This window comes from Odontesthes bonariensis, chromosome 16, assembly GCF_027942865.1.
Source record: "Odontesthes bonariensis isolate fOdoBon6 chromosome 16, fOdoBon6.hap1, whole genome shotgun sequence".
Classification (NCBI taxonomy): Eukaryota; Metazoa; Chordata; class Actinopteri; order Atheriniformes; family Atherinopsidae; genus Odontesthes; species Odontesthes bonariensis.
The window spans coordinates 6,004,668-6,020,879 of NC_134521.1; the positions used below are offsets into that span (position 1 = coordinate 6,004,668).

General features: G+C 43.0%; 2 protein-coding genes across 2 annotated transcripts in view; one reads left to right on the top strand and one right to left on the bottom strand.

Annotated features, from left to right (window-relative positions):
• Positions 1-81: 81 nt before the first annotated feature.
• zar1l (zygote arrest 1-like) lies at positions 82-1,954 on the bottom strand. Its single transcript, XM_075487514.1, has 4 exons — positions 1,382-1,954; positions 811-903; positions 648-722; positions 82-489 (listed from the first exon to the last, which is right to left on the bottom strand). Exons 1-4 carry the CDS (start codon positions 1,952-1,954, stop codon positions 346-348), a joined length of 885 nt encoding a protein of 294 aa, XP_075343629.1. The 3' UTR covers positions 82-345.
• A 1,725-nt stretch (positions 1,955-3,679) lies between these two features.
• Positions 3,680-16,212, top strand: part of pds5b (PDS5 cohesin associated factor B) — a 30,175-nt gene continuing 17,642 nt past the window's right edge. Inside the window, exons 1-7 of the mRNA XM_075487515.1 lie at positions 3,680-3,780; positions 10,831-10,958; positions 11,794-11,997; positions 12,226-12,312; positions 14,359-14,456; positions 15,352-15,478; positions 15,957-16,037. Coding sequence (XP_075343630.1) covers positions 10,851-10,958; positions 11,794-11,997; positions 12,226-12,312; positions 14,359-14,456; positions 15,352-15,478; positions 15,957-16,037 — 705 coding nt within the window. The 5' untranslated portion in view covers positions 3,680-3,780; positions 10,831-10,850. The remainder of the gene's footprint in view (positions 3,781-10,830; positions 10,959-11,793; positions 11,998-12,225; positions 12,313-14,358; positions 14,457-15,351; positions 15,479-15,956; positions 16,038-16,212) is intronic.

The window sequence follows — 16,212 nt, forward strand, 5'->3', positions numbered from 1 at the left end:
ATCTATTCAAACAGCTGCACAAACCACTGTTCAGTTATGCAGAGATGTTTCAAAAATGACTAAGAGTTTCAACTCGTGTTTATAATTCATATCCTTTATTTCCCCGTTACAGAAATAGATTTAATCTTTAGCAGAGCAGCACAGTTAATGGAGGAAAATGAGCTCATTTATTTTTTTTTTGAGATTCCTCATAAACCAAGGCAAACATTCGACTCCTCTTCCATTGAAGAATGTGGGACGAATTGTGTGGAGGCGGCTTGAATTTGTACAATGCTTCGAGATTCCTGCTGACATTACTGGCGCGACTTCAACCTTCAAGGCAGATGTACAGTCATGGCGGGCAGCTCAGACGATGTATTTAAAGCTATAGGTAGCGTCGCAGGACAACCTCATTCCTTTACAGCGGCAACACAGGTCTTGGCGGTGAGGCCTCTTCATGTTAATGTGCCTCTGCTTCTTCTCACAGCTGCAGCAGGTTTGAGCGCAACCCTGAAACACAGGAGACCACAAAGTGGTTGAAGAACTACGGGCACAAGCAGACAGGAAAGTTCACACCCTCTAAATGGCACACTCGAGGTGGTACATAATGAAATTCTGTTCTCTACCAATGAGACATCCTCAGAGACAAAGAGGATAAAGGTTGGTACCTTGCAGAGGATAGATTCCACTCTGTAGGGATTAAACCCCACCTGGCACTTCCGGCAGAGCTGCTTATAGTACACCTGACAGAATGAAAGTTAGTTATAAACGCAGGCAAATGCAAAGTTACCGACTGCCGGTCATTTACTGCAGCCTGTAATGGATCAGTACCTTACTGGTTCCAGAGATGCACCACACATAAGCACTCTCCCACCGGATGTTGCACTTTTTACAGTGAAAAAAGCCATACCTCTGCTCCAGGAACTGAAACACAAGATAACGGTTTGGAAACAATGCCACTGTGAAATATGTGACCACCGTGAGATAGCTCAGCACCCCCTGACTCAGCACATTTTTAAAATATTATATTATGCAAAAACACTTTTTTTGCTCAAGGATGCATTTTAGTGACCATTTTTTTATTTTCTAGCATTTGTTTTTGTTTTAACTCTTTACTCCCAAAATAAATGTTGAGTTATCTTCAATATTTGTCTCAGGCTCTGTTATCCCTGTCAAGCCACACAGTCTTTTGAAATGAAGAGGTCAAAATTGAATGTTGTAGGGGAAAACATTACTCAAAGCAAAACTAATACGCCTCCGAAATTTATAAATGTACTAGTTCGCCTCAATTAGTGAGACATAATGTGCCTCTGTGAGCACTGGGGGCTGGGCACCCCTAAAGACCAGATCCTAAAATCGCCCCTGGCTCCAACCATTCCCCGCCGGGATCCTTGGCACCCACCTGGAAGTTGGAGCCCTTTGAAGGCCGGTGGAAAGTGGCGCTCAAGCTCTTCTCCGCGTCTTTCCCGCTGTGATCCGTGTCGGGTTTAGCTTGCTCAGGGGGTTCGGCTCCCTCGCTTCCGCGACAGTCGGTAAGCGTTTTCAACAGAAGCCTGCGATCAAACACCGGCGAGTAGATGGACACGGGTCTCAGGAAGCGCAGGCTGCTCACCGGCGGCGTGCTGAACAGCGCCTTCCCCTCCGGTGTGAAGGCATCCGGGCTCTTGTGACACTTGGAGGCGGGGTGGTCGGTGCACAGCAACGTCTTGGGACCCAGCGAACACTGGACCAGCTTATCCACTTTGGCGTTCACCTGCACGCCGCACTCTTTGGTGTTTGCCCTCTTGGGTGGAGGAGGGGGTAAACCAGGGGTGACTTGGGACAGGATTGTTTTGCAGAGCTCCAGGTAGTTGAGGCCCTGAGGGGTCATGAAGCGGCCCTCTCGCTTCCCCCAGCTGCCGCCCTGAGCCGGGGGAGCGCACGCAGGGTTACCGTAGACGTTGTAGGGCGTAAACGTGGACAGGAACCCCTCCATCCTGGAGCCATGAAACCAGTTCCAGTTCCCATTCTTGGGATTTATACGAACGCGCACACGCAGCACTGATTGGTTAATTGAAACCAGGATGTGCAGGTTCCACTTGAATTGATAAGAAACCTTTTTTATTATACTACATGTTGCACATTATCTGTCCACATACAGACATGAATTATTCCAACCAGGAATATAACACACCCAGAGGTGCGCCTCTATTTTATGGGCAATCTTAATTAAAGTGAATCAAAGTCTTAATTGTCGTGTTGTTATACCAATTTATAAATGACAGTACTTTCACCTAACCTTACTCTGATCCATATGTGAATATTTGTTTGTGATTGTTGAACTCTCCCTATTGGATTTATTTTTTGATCTGAAAGTGACATTAAACGTGCTTGTGACAACAATTATTGCTCAGCAGAAAAAGTCCACAGCACAAACTGGACATTTGCCCACGCATTTTCTATGTTGGTCCTGCAGGAGCCTCCATCTGTTTCGAAGAGAGCAAATCGCTAAATATTATATTGGAGCTCCCCCTGTAGCTCATGTTGGGCAGAGACCCGTGTGCGCATGTGTAATACACCTTCTCGTTTTTATTCAACGCTCCGAGAACCAGCTTGGCAAGAAGATCTTTCCAGAAGTGTAACATAATTGGGCTTTTTTTTTCTTCCTCCAGTGAAATTAACACAAACAGAGTGGTTTCTATAGCGGGAACAGATGTCAGCGGTGTGTGAATCGGCTTGAAGACAAATAGGAATGGGGACATAAATGGCCCTACGACTAAAATGTGTAAACGGATGCATGGATAATGGCATACTTGATATAATACCCTTTAATAGGCAGCAGTGCTTTCAAAAACTGAATAGCACTTGTCGAAAGCAGCTGAATGGATTGTGAATACAGTTTGCAGAAGAAATGTGAATATCACTCTAATGACCACATTACGTTTATTGTGTCGCTGTCTTTTTTTATGAAGTCATTTTCGCATTAAAAATGTATTTCCATGCACGGCTTGTATCTACACTGCTCAGTTTGAAAATCACAACTCGTTATAAGAAACTATTGTGATTGGCTGATCTATGTTCCGCATTCAGAGCAGCACCGACGAAACAAACTGGCTTTAAAGTCCATAAAACCACAAAACCATTACATTCTCTCTTCTCCTATAGGCAATATTTTCCCTAATATATTTCACTGTTTGAATAATTGTCACAAAGAAAAATGTCTGAGACACATTACTCTCGCATAGCTAAGAGGGAAAATGCGCTGTATCTATCCATCTAGATAGATAGATCTATCTTTAGATGGATAGATATATCAGACTTTACAAAAAGTTAAAGCAAGGCAAGGCATCTTTATTTATACAGCGCATTTCATACCACAGGCAACTCAATGTGCTTTACATAAAGACAAGGCATTTAAAAGATACAAATTAAAACACAGTTAAAAGCAATCAAAGAAGAGGGGAAAACAAATATATATATATATATATATATATATATATATATATATATATATATATATATCATTAATTAATTAATTTAAAAGTTAAGAGTGCAGATAAAATACTTTCAGCTGTCATATGCACAGCTAAATAGAACTGTTTTCAGTCTGGATTTAAACATTGTCAGAGTTGTAAGCATGGTAAGAGCATCGCTTGAGAGGCCCAGCAGACGTACGTGGGCTCGCCCATAGGTGGCGCTGCACACTCACCGGTGGTTTGTACCCATGGGCACTGAATCTATGCATGTTGGCGCCATTTTGGAGCTAGGAGGGGGAAGAGAGCTGCAGAGGAGGACACGATTTATCACAATTCACCGTAACAGGTAAGAAAATGCACTAAAAGTGAAATCTTTTTGGTTTTAAACTCGTGATATTTCCAGGCGCACTTGCGAAAAAATAGGTATATAGTCCAGGATGTTCTCGTGGAGTAGTCCGGTTTCCAGCGCGAAAAAGGAGGAGCGCAGCCCGCCTCGCTCGCCTGTGTTCTCGGCAGCCTTGTCCGACTCACAGCGCTGGTTGACCTGGTCCAGCGGCGCAAAAATGGTTAGCTGGTGAAATATTAGCCTATTGACTCGGCTCAGTGTCTCAGTGGTATGGGCCAACACTGGGTCGACTTGGTCGATTGACTGGGGTCGGGATATCGGCACCCATATAACGGTTGCTAGCCAGGGTGTTTTGTTCCATGCAACGTTACTCTGTCCGCCCTCTGTCACTGAGATTGCTGCTGATGCTAATGTTAGCATTGCTGCTGCTAATGTTAGCTCGGTACGCTAAGTCAGTGCAGGCGCTAGCGTGCAAACCAGCTAGCTATCGGCAGCTAACCGAGTTAGCCTCGGTCAACGTTACAGAAACCAAGCTGTCTGGCTGTACTGTCTTGCATCGTAACCATAGCTTATATACATGAAGTGCTTGCCTTTCTATTTATAAACCGTATTTTACTCGGAGTAATTTAATCGCGGAAATAATTTGAACCTCATGCTGGTTAGTAATCGGATACATTGTTTTGAATGCGACTCTTTATTATTGTGAGCTACTAGTGTGCAAGATCTCTTTTTTCTTCTTCTCTCCTTTATTTTCATTTGATCGGGGCTGCACATCTAATAATCTCAACAGTTCTAATGTTTTTTGTTTTTTTTTAATGATTGGAAGTTGGCTCTACCGGCGTGGTGCACACTTTCTGCCCTTTACCGACCAGACACTGTTTTGACTGGAGGAGTAGCGGCTGAAGAAATCTCTATAAAAAGAGGAGGAGTTTAGTTATTAAGACACTGTATGATATTTTATTGATGGTAACTTGCAGGGTGCTGCGGTGTGTTTTGTTTTGACAGCTAGCAATTTGGGATTTACTCATCAACATTAGAGATTTGTCAGTAAATCGAAGGTTGCAAGAAACCAGTGGATTAAGGGATTAAATAGACGCCTTTTTTTTTTTTTCAATTGGATTTTCTGTTTTCATTCAATTCCTGTAATAAGTCGGGTAAGAAAATAACTGTGCAAAAAATTGTAATTTCATGTTTTGGTTTATGCTTAGCACTGACTAAATGGAAAACTGAGTGTTATTATTATTATTATTTTTGTATATTACTGCTCTAAAGCCGCCATTGTAGTCTTTAGTTTGACATGAGATCATCATGTCTGGAGATAGATACAGATGGTGCAGCAATGTCTGCACTGTTTAACACACTTGAATTTTATTTTTACACCTGCTTTAAATCTACTTTACAGCCGAGCTGTGCTGTTTGGGCGCAGTTCACCAGCACATCACCAAGAAATGTATTTGCAAGTTGTGGCAACTGAGCATGCTGCAGTTGTGATTGGTCCGTTTTGGTATGACATGTGGATGGAACATATTGTGTCTCCTTCCACATTTTCCAGCTTTTCTTTGTTGCTGTGATTTCACTGCAGGTAATGTCATATTTGACATTTTTCAGCCCCCAGCATGGGTTTCCATAACTCCTAGTTTTCCAGACGGTGGCATGAGAAACCTGCCACCAACCAGAGCTTTTGTACTTTGTAGTTACAGAGCGGTGCAGACACAACAGCACATAGGCATAAATATGTAGACTGGTATAGGCCACTTGGGCTCGCTCTGGATAGATTCAGTGCCAAAGATGTGTGATTCAGCAGTGCTGTCTGGTTGTAACTGGTATGGCTTTTTATTTTTCATCTATACTTATTTTGAGGTTTATCCCAATGTTGTTGTTACGTGCTCATAAGCTTTGGACTGACTTCAGGCATTCCTCTCTGCCTCATTGTTGTTTCTGGGCAGCCGGCATTGGTTTTACTTTTGGCAAAGATGTTCCTGAATCAGAAAATGTTGTCCATTTCCCTTTCACCCTCCTCCCGGTTCATCACCCACGGGGTTAAAACCGAGGGCTTCTCTGTCAAGGTTGAGATTAGGGAAGGAGAATTGCCCCGAGTCTTCGAAGCTCTGCTGGCAGATGTGTTTAAAGGACCAGAGAGGGCAAAGCAGAAGCAGCAGTCGAACAGAGAGTCCTCTAAATGTGTTTGAGTGTGATAAACCAGCAACGAGTCCAAAGTAGCTCGTGTTAGAGGCATTCAGTGTGGGATAACCAAGCCCCTTTTTGATTATTTTTCTGCTGCTTCTTGTGAAATGTTCACCAGTGGATGTACCCACACCCGCAAGTCAAGAAATATTCTACGTGGATTGGCTGGCAGCTCTCTCCGGTTCAGTATGGCACAGCGATGGAGGGATGGACTCAAATTTGGCTGCAGCTGTGGGGTGGAAAAGAAGGTCTAAACCAAGAAATCCGGCAGCCTGCCAGTGTGTGCATTTGCCCCCTTCCCGTGTGTGTGTGTGTGTGTGTGTGTGTGTGTGGGAGCTTGCGTGCAGCTCCAGAAAAATTGTCAGGTTGCGATTCATAGCATCGAATTGCGGCCTCTAAATCCATCTTTCGTGTCAGATGGCAGACCTGCTGACCCAGGCTGCTTAATGATAATTAGTTTCTCTTTAGTCATTATAGAAACAGAGAGACGTCGCAACACAATCCAGGCTGCAGTTACCAGTTTCCCATGTTTTGCTTAGCAAGTTAAATAGGTTAATGTGCCAGAGAAAGAGAGATCGTGGGGGGGGGGTACTGCCTTACCGATGGATACATACACCAGGCGACCTCCGTGCAGTGATGACTGAGTCGCTTCTTTGCTGCATATTAAAATCAAAGAGGGCGGCTTTTTGTAAACAAGGTACCACAGTTTGATATTTACCTAACCAAACACAACAATTTAGCAGCAAGCTAATAAACACTGAAAAGCAATAACTCAAAATTGATGTCATTTTTTTTTCTTCTGTTATTAAAAGGTATGAAAAAAAGGAAATAAAATACCGCTAAAGAGTAATTCGCCCACGGGGTTTGACCGAGGCCATTCTTCTGTGCAAGTGAAGCGGGGTGACGGCGTAATGTCTGACACGCTGTCTGAAAGGAAACAGTGTTCCATTAGCCTTTTTTCCAACAACATACTTTTGTCTGAAAGACTTGTTGATCGAGCATGCATTAAACTCCCCAAACAGAAGCTAGCGATGCCAGTGTGCATACATAACAGCCGGACTGGTGACTTGGCTACTAAAGGTGTTGTTTACATAAGCGCCGTATCAGCTGTTTCTCAAACTACATTTGCATGTACCATTTCCACCTTCCCAAAGGTTTTCTTAATTTAAAAAGATTTTTCTCCTCCTCTGTGGCTGTCTCACGTAACTCTCTGTGTCTTGTGTTGTCATGACAATTGACTCCTAAAAACAACACCATGGACATGGTGAATTCTGCCTCAAAAATCCAGCGCGTGTTGCAATGATTATTCTGATGCACCTTCATCAAGCCCGCAAAGAAAAGGTAACTGAACAAGCTCAGGTCCCGATCCGATACTTCAGCAGTGCATTAATAAGAAAAAACAAATCCAAGTTGTCCTTTAAGTTTTTTTTATTATTATTTATATGGCAGTATCCAACATGATACCTTTTTATATGGCTCTTTTATCATAAGGTGTGTTAGCGTTGGTTCAAACCAGGTAAACGAAATAAAATCTCTCTGTAGCTTATCGGTGGTGCGGCACAAAATAACCATGTAAAGAAATTCGATCTAAATACATATCTTTTTTAGATAAACAAACTAGAAGATGTCTGTAAAATAAGATGCCAATAATTCCACATAGTGCTGCATTGTAGAAATAAAACTACAGCATCCCCTCGATCGCTCTGCCGTATGAGACCCGTGAAAGTGCTGACGGGGTTTCTCGAGTTTTGAATGCAGGCAAGAGTGATGACGTGATCGGATCGGGACATCCCTAGCTGGAACAGTAATTTAAAAACTTAAACCTCCTTTTTCAAGAAGGAGCTGCAGTCTATGTATCTTGACCCCAACTGTCTTCTGTTGTTTTCTTAACTGGAGCACGAACTCGTTCAATGGATGCATTGTTTTCATCTTAAAGGAACTTTTAGTGAGCAGCTTGTCGCCTGTCGCTTGTTTGGGCTGCTGAGCTCAGATCCTCTGCCAGGCGCCTGGGAGTTTTGGATTCCTGTGCAGTATCTTAGCTGTTCCTATGACTTTGCTTTTTCCGGACAGAGCTCTCTGATGCTGTTCTCGGGATCTGTTGGAGCCACTCTCACAGTCTTTTGGTCCTGAGCCCTGAGAGCTCTGATTACAGCGGAGGAGACTGCTGTTGCCTTCACATCCTCCTCTTACTGTCCTTCATTTTTTTTTTTCCCTGAGCTTCTTTTTTTATGTTGCTGTCACTTGGGATTTCCATCACAACTGCCTACTTTATAATTTGTCAACTGAGCGCCACATTGCCGGTTGGTTCACCATCACCAGTTGGTCAGCCTAGATCCGATAGTCTCCCAGGATGTTCCTGAACTCCATTCCAGCAGCTTGGTTATAGTGTTACATGTGTGCTGTAACTACCTGCATCTTACACCCTGCTATTATGTGCTGGACTGTCTCAGACTCTTCTCTTGTACAGCCTTTTGGGGTCCTGTCTCGTGTGGTAGACCACAGCCTCAATAGCTCTGGTGCCTCCATGCTGTTTCAGACCAGCCACTGATGGGACCTCTCAGTATCGGCCCCCTTCTTGAATCTGTCGGGGGCATATCTTCCAGGGGCTTGTTCTTCCGTGGCGGTTCCTCGTCTTCCCTCTCTCCTTCACTGGGTTTCGGTTGCCTGTGGCATTCACTTCGCGGTTCATCTCCGAGGACCCATCAGCTCGATGTATTCCTGGATATTTATTTCGTCCTGGATAGTGGCTCCGGCGCTCATGGCCGCCTTCTCTCTGTTGAATAAGGAAGGGTAGATGGAGACCCTTTGGCGTTTCCAGAGCCTCATTCTTCATCCTTTACATTAGGGTAAATCAGCAACTAAAACAAAAACATCCTCTATAATCCTATAAACATCCTCTGCCTTTACAATCAAAGATATCAACAGCAGAACTTCTAGCAGCTTCAACTCTGGCTGAACTCGGGTTAAGTGTGTTTAACACAAGCAGATATCTAGTCTTGACCTTCAGATGTTTCGGGGTCAGCATCTGTCCATTGCTTGTTGACTTATTAACACTCGGTTACTGCTGTTCAAGTTGTCTTCATTGCTCAGTTGTTTTTTTTTTGCAGAAACACATTGTGAAAATGACACACGATCATTGTCTCTGCTGGAAATTCTAAATCCTTCTTCTGTCTTCAGTGTTGCCTACATCATGTTGACTTCCACTCGCATGCTGCATTTACGTTACCATGCAAATTTAAGTTTGTTTATTTGTTCCTTATTCTATTTGTTTATTCTATCCACATGGGAACTCACCTTAGTATGAGGCATTCAGCGTAGGGTTGTCGAAAAGCTGACGGATACTAATCGATACTAAGATTCAGCGTCTGAATAGATGCTCATTTGCTGTGGCATCAATCTTTGCCTGTGCTGACAGACGACTTCCACAGATCCACCGCAGACAGACATACAGCCGCTGGTTTCACTAGCAGCTGAACATGCAGCACAGGGCATAAAACTAAATAAACATCATTCTTAGTCCTCTAAGGGCTTCAAATGTCTCATTTTGTGACTTGTTTTTGAAGACTGAATTTTACGCACCAGCGCAACTTGGAAATGTGCCCTGAGGTTTGTGTTTGGCTTCTTCTTTTTTTTAAAGTCATCATAGTTATTCTAAAATGCCAGAAGGGAGCAGAAATCTGCGCGTCTTGAGTGACAGAATGAAGAGCCTCACAGTCGTGACGGCACAGGTGGGAACAATTAAAACCGCACATCCCCTGGTCTGCCTGAGTCAGCCCCGTAAGCGGCGTGTCACTCCCCGCTTTGAGCTGTTTCCTTTGAAAAAGAAAAGAGAGCTCAGAGCCTCCCGTGACACGACAGGCCGGAGTGAAGGATGACGATAAGTTGTAGAAACAGTGGGGAGAGATCTCCTTCTCCACAGTTTATAAGGTAAAGATGGTAAAGATGCAAAAGAACTGTTTCATGTGCCGCCATCACTGTGGTTTGTAGGAACGACTTCTTTGCTGGGATTTTGACATGAAGTGATTTCCTCTTTTGGCTTCTGTGTTTAAAAAAAAAAAACATTCAATTGAGTGTTTATTTTTGTTTCTTTTGGCTGTTTCCATAATTTGTCCGTTTTGAACACATCGCCCATCAATGATGCAGTCAGGAGGAAAACAATGTGAAAGAGATGCATTAAAGTTGATTTAATCAGCGCTGCTGCTCCGGAGGTGCTTATCAAATGGATTTTATGCCTCTTCATGTTCTATTTTTCCCTCCGTGGTATCGAGTATAGAGTGTTTCCCTCAGTATTGTTATCGAGTCTGAATTTTTTTCCCCATGAAAAACCTGCTCCACGGTGGAAAATGATAGAGAGAAGACTACAACGTTCTCCTCTCTTTTCTTAAAGTCTGATTGGTTCCTCTCATTGTTTTTTGTTTGTGACTGTTTGAATTCGAATCAAGATGGGCTGATAATTATCAGTGGATCCATCTTTGCATTTGGCGTCTTGTGAAAACTCTCCGCACGAGTCGGGCGCAGTCTTTGAACTGCTCGTGGCCGGGGTGATAAAATGCTGAACAATAATGGGAGCAACTGCTGAGTTAAAAGTCAGTTGTGCTCTCTAAATGCACACATTTCATCATCAGATTTCATTGTAGAAAGCCATCCATGTGCTTTGAAAACTTCATCACATTGTAGACTTCTTTTAAAAAGCTTTAAATAGTTAAAAAAAAAACCTAGTGTTTCCTATTTTTAATGTTTTTCTGGTTAAGATGTAGAATTTCAAAGAATTTGACTTTTTAATCCCCCCTTTGATGGTTTCCGTCACACCCCCCATGTTGCTCTACTCTGCTGATTTCTCACAGACTCTGTTCTCTGTCTCCCCAGGCAGTGAAGAGCTAAAGAGGATGGCTCACTCTAAAGCTCGAGCCGCGGACGGGAAGGTGACCTACCCCCCGGGGGTCAAGGAGATCTCTGACAAAATCTCCAAAGAGGAAATGGTCCGCAGGCTCAAGGTCGGTGTCTTTACTCCCTCCACGGCGGCGCAGATTGTCTGATTGTTTACTCTGGGTACACAGATTGTTGCATGCCACACGGACAGCCAAGCTCTTGTTAAGTCTTGCTGCCGGTGCTCAGAATGAATATTAAAAACTGATCTTGCAACGACCCCCCCCCCCATTAAATCACGACTAAAACATCTGCAGCTCATCCAGAACGCTGCTGCTGGAGTTTTAACCCGGACTAAGAGATCTGAACACATCACACCAGTTTTAAAATCTTTACTCTGGCTTCCAGTCAGTCACAGAATAGATTTTAAAAGCCTGCTGATGGTTTACAAATCCCAGAATGGTTTAGGCCCAAAATACATCTGATCCAAGGACTCAGGCCAGCTGGTCCAGTCCAGAGTCCAGACTAAACATGGAGAAGCAGCATTTAGCTGTTATGCTGCAAACAAGTGGAACAAACTGCCAGTGGAGATTAAACTTTCACCAAATGGAGACATTTTTAAATCCAGGTTAAAGACATTTATTTTCTCATGTGTCTATGCATGAAATATCTTTTAACTTATCTAGACTGTTGCCTGATTTTAAATTCATTTAAATGATTTTATTTGTTTCTCTTTATATTATTTTATGTATTGTTAATGCTTCTTACACTCCCTGCTGCAATGCTTTTATTTTATGTAAAGCACTTTGAACTGTTTGTACATGAAATGTGCTATACAAATAAATTTGATTTGATTTGATTTAATGCATTTGGGCAGATGTTTAGCGTTGTTCACCCAACACAAACACTTAACCTCCAGTCGCTGCTCGCCCTTTTGTGATATATACCACACCTCTTTTTCAGATGGTTGTGAAGACCTTCATGGACATGGACCAAGACTCTGAAGAAGAAAAGGAGCTGTACCTGAACCTGGCCCTTCACCTGGCGTCAGACTTCTTCCTCAAACACCCAGACAAAGACGTGCGCCTGCTGGTCGCCTGCTGCCTGGCAGATATATTCCGGATTTACGCCCCAGAGGCGCCCTACACATCTCCAGATAAACTTAAGGTGCGTCGATGAAGGTTTTTACTAAAGTGTTAACACAAAAAGGTGTCATTCAATGCAACCCAAAAATAAAATGTGGCAAAATTGCACTGCAATGACCGTTCTAAAGAGCTAAAGTCGTGGGTTGGTCAAACAGAACTCGGCGTTTGAGTTACAAAGTGATTCAGGCGACACGTTTTAACCAAGTGTGCCTGGATTACTCATTGTCTTTTGTTTGTTTCTTGCTTGCAGGACATTTTCATGTTCATAACGAGACAGCTCAAAGGACTGGAGGACACTAAAAGTGCGCAGTTCAACAGATACTTCTACCTGCTGGAGGTGCGTGACTGTTTTGTGTGGAACCGTGTCGGGGCTGCGGCTTTGAGAGGGATGAATGGGATTCATCGCAAATATTCACTCATCTTCTTTAGAATGTACACTGCTCGTGGGAAATAATCTTTTTCATAGATTTTGCAGGGCATTAATAGGGGAAAACGAAAGAAGGAAATAAGTATAGATTAAAAGATAATTATATGTGGAATTTGATGATGTTGTGGGAAAACATCGTACGATTTTTAGACAGAGTCCCGTCTGTTGGGGCTCTTTCAGCACATGGTGGGGCTAAGCCTGAACTGTTTTGGTGTCTTGTTGAGTAACTGGAATTCCAGATTTATTTAAGCCCCTTTCAAACAGTTTTTCTAAAAAGAAAAAAAGTCTTACGTAAGTGGTGAATTTCTACAGAAGGCTTCTCTGGGTGATCGTCGCATGGTTTTTGGGGTAGACGCAGTTCGGATGTTGCTTTGGCATAAACACCAATATTTCTAACTCCAGTATGAATTATTTCCCAAGTTTCTATTCTAAATCTCAGTCAGGACAACAAATTCTTTGTTTCTTCTTCTTCTTTTTTTTTTGTCTTTTCTTTGTCTGGTGAAATTTAGTTTTATTTAAAAGTTTATTAATGACAACAGCGATTCTTGAGCAGCCTAACTGTCGCAGGGCTTTTTCTTCTTGTGCCCTGGATGACCTACTGGCCTCCCTGTTCCCTCAATGCAGATCAGCATTCCTACTCCCTTTTATCTCATTGAATTCCCCTTTTTCGTAGCATTTGATCTCTGGATACATTTACTTATGCCGAGGTGCGATGAGTGTAGAAACAAGAAAAAGGGATGTTGGCTGCCGTTGCCGTTCACCGTGTAGGAAACACGTTTATCTGATCGTGTAGTTTTGAATTTTATCTTCAGGCTGCAGCAGACTGAGCTACGTTAAATGGATAATAAAGCTGGCTGTCTTCAGAGAACGTATTGCCTTGAACCCCTTTGTATTTTAAGCGAGGAAAAATAATATTGCTTTGGCGTTCTTTATCAGAGGTTTAGTTTGCTTTTCAGTCTTCCTGCTTGAATGCATCAATTTTCTTTCAAAGGGCTTTTGATCAGTTTGACTTTGCACCAAAAAGCCATTTCCTGATTAAATCAGATCGACTCAGATGAAGCATCATTGTCTTTTGTTTTGCGAGTTCGCGTTCAGTAAGATTGCTTGTGCTCTAAATAGTATAAATGGACAGTTTTAAGCAACTTAGATGGGGTAAATCGAGCCGTTTTAGAGAGTAACCCTTTATTGTCCTACTTTAGCATTTAGTAGAGCCCATTTCTCGGTGTTTCTGTTTCTGTTTTGTCAAAAGCGTACCCGCCTGCCCGACCCATCTCTGCCACTTTAAAGGACTTTAAAGGACTAACTGTTTTGTATTCTTCACAGGAGCAGCTAAATGTATAAACTCCCCGTGGCAATAGATCTTTTTAGAGGGTTTCAATTCATTGTTTAGATACCCAGCCTTCAGCTTTGATTCGATTTTACTGCTCTCAAAGCATTGTTGTTGTTTGTTTGTTTTTTTGCTGCAGCCATCTGTCACCAGTGGGAAAAAAAGTTCTCAAAGCCCCGTTTTATTCCTTCTCCTCAGCGTTGAATTCTGTTCGCAGCTAACTGGTGAACATATTGGATCGTTTAACTGCTAAAGAGCCAGATATTTCTCTCGGCGATTAACCGAGGCCAGAGTCGGAGCTTAAAGGAGAGTGAACATTTAAAAAAAGAAAAAAAAAGAAAAAGTGGAAGTTGCGGAAACAACAACAAAGGAATGGTGACACTGCTGTGCGACTGCAGGACGGTGTCACCCTACCGGTCTTAAAGAGTTTGTGGTGCTTTGATGCTTTTGCTGTCCTAAAGAGCCCAAAATATCTTCCGGTGCCGATTGAAAGGAAGTGCAATTAGGAGCACTATTAAAAGTCAATTAAAAAGCAAACGGGGATGTACGTTTTTACCCATATCAAGGCCCAAATCTCTCTGCCTTGTACATTGCATCGGCACTAACATTTGCCTCCTGTCTTTGTCCAGAACATAGCTTGGGTGAAGTCCTACAATATCTGCTTTGAGCTCGAAGACAGCAATGAAATCTTCACCCAGCTTTACAGAACACTCTTCCAGGTCATCAAGTAAGTCTTCAGTAGCCTCCATGGTGTTTTTTTTTTATGTGATTTATTCCACATTTCTTTCTTATCTCTCTTTTTTTGTGGGGGTGGGTTGGGGTGTGCGGCTGTGTCTCGCAGCACCACAATCCGTCTTAGCTGCCACACTGTAAAACAGCACAGTAACAGTCCAGCCGTTTCTCCTCGATGCCCCTCTCTCCTCCCCTCTTTTCCCTCTTTAACGCTCCTCTAAATTTCACTCTGCTGAACACAACCTTGAGGGCTGAATTCTGCGGCACAGAACTTGGCTCTTTGCCATCGGAGGAAAACTGTGGTTGTGTGTGTGTCAAGGTTGTGCAAATACAATGCTTTTTCACTGCTCGGGGAAGAAGTCTAGAGAGCGCTGCTTTCCTAAGTGTGGGGGTGAATGCCCGCCCTCATGTTTGACTATAGAAGTTACATTTGAGGTGAACGGGAGGTAATGGGACTAAAGATGCCCTTGCTGACATCCAAAGTAAAGTAACGAGCTTTGACCTCCTGCTGTAATGCAGATGATTTATTTTTTGCAAGTTTGCGCACCCGTGTGATCAATGCATTCTCAACAACATGGTCTGAAGAGGTGCTTGCGCTAGTGCTTGTGTGAGTTTTTGATTGAGGCTTGTTTTTTTTTTTGTTTTTTTAAAGTGCTTGAAAACTTAAAAAAATAAATAAAAAATGCGGTCCTTTTTAACATCGCATTTCCACATTTTTTTTAATGAAATGCCTGCAGGCACGGTGCATTATAACATTTACACATTATAACATTTGGTGAGTTCACTCTGATTTGTCCGTTTCAAGTGGCTCAACGAGAAGCAGTTTTGAATATAATGTTTGAAACGCTAAAGCGCCCCGGTCTTTAACCTCTCGTTTGCCTCGTTTCCAGCAACGGCCACAACCAGAAAGTGCACATGCATATGGTGGACCTGATGAGCTCCATCATCTGCGAGGGGGACACCGTGTCACAGGAGCTGTTGGACACCGTCTTGGTCAACCTCGTGCCCGCACACAAGGTATCTGCTCAGGGGCCGCATGGATCTGCTCGCAGGTGGCGCAGTCACACAAATTACAGCGCACAGTGTGAATGGGTGAGGGAGAGGACAGGCGCAGAACTCCACGGATGAAAGTACCCGAAGATGCCGCCGTTAGCTTTTTCCATTCAGATGCACACACACTGTACCGCCATGAACGATTATACAAGTAGAAACTGCTCGATGAGGGACAGCCTGAAGTGAGTTGATGTTGTCAGTAGGCTCAGGCCAATTTTCCATCCTCTGTAATTCAGTGAGACCCCTGCAGGTAAGAAGAGGTACAGCAGCTTAAATGCTGGCGCACAAACAAGTGTGGACATCTGTGTCTGCCGGGAGTATCCTGATGGGTTTCTTCACATAGAAGCTCAGGACTTTCATTTGTCTGAGCATTTTCTGATCTGCACTTTTTTTTTTTTTCTTTCTTTTTAATGTTATTTATATGATTGTTTTGTGTGTTCAGAATTTGAATAAACAAGCATATGACCTGGCCAAAGCCCTGCTGAAGAGGACTGCTCAAGCTATTGAACCTTACATCACCAACGTAAGATTTAATCATTTAAGACTGTTTTTAACTGTGTGCTTTTACCCTTTCCATCATGTTTTTTTTTTTTTTTTTTTTTCCATTCAGTGCTGGGTGCATTTGTGTAGTCGTCACACTTTTGCAACCGTGTAGTTTTTAGGGCTTCATAAGTGTATTTTTGTCCTTCAAAAGTTTC

Bases quoted from the DNA above. Each gene is read 5' to 3' on its own strand.
- zar1l (XM_075487514.1), bottom strand. From the start codon at position 1,954: ATGGAGGGGTTCCTGTCCACGTTTACGCCCTACAACGTCTACGGTAAC. The intron at 904-1,381 runs GTGGGTGCCAAG...CTTGTGTTTCAG, and splicing joins CAAAGGGCTCCAACTTCCAG to TTCCTGGAGCAGAGGTATGG. The intron at 490-647 runs GTACCAACCTTT...CCTGTGTTTCAG, and splicing joins TGGAATCTATCCTCTGCAAG to GGTTGCGCTCAAACCTGCTG.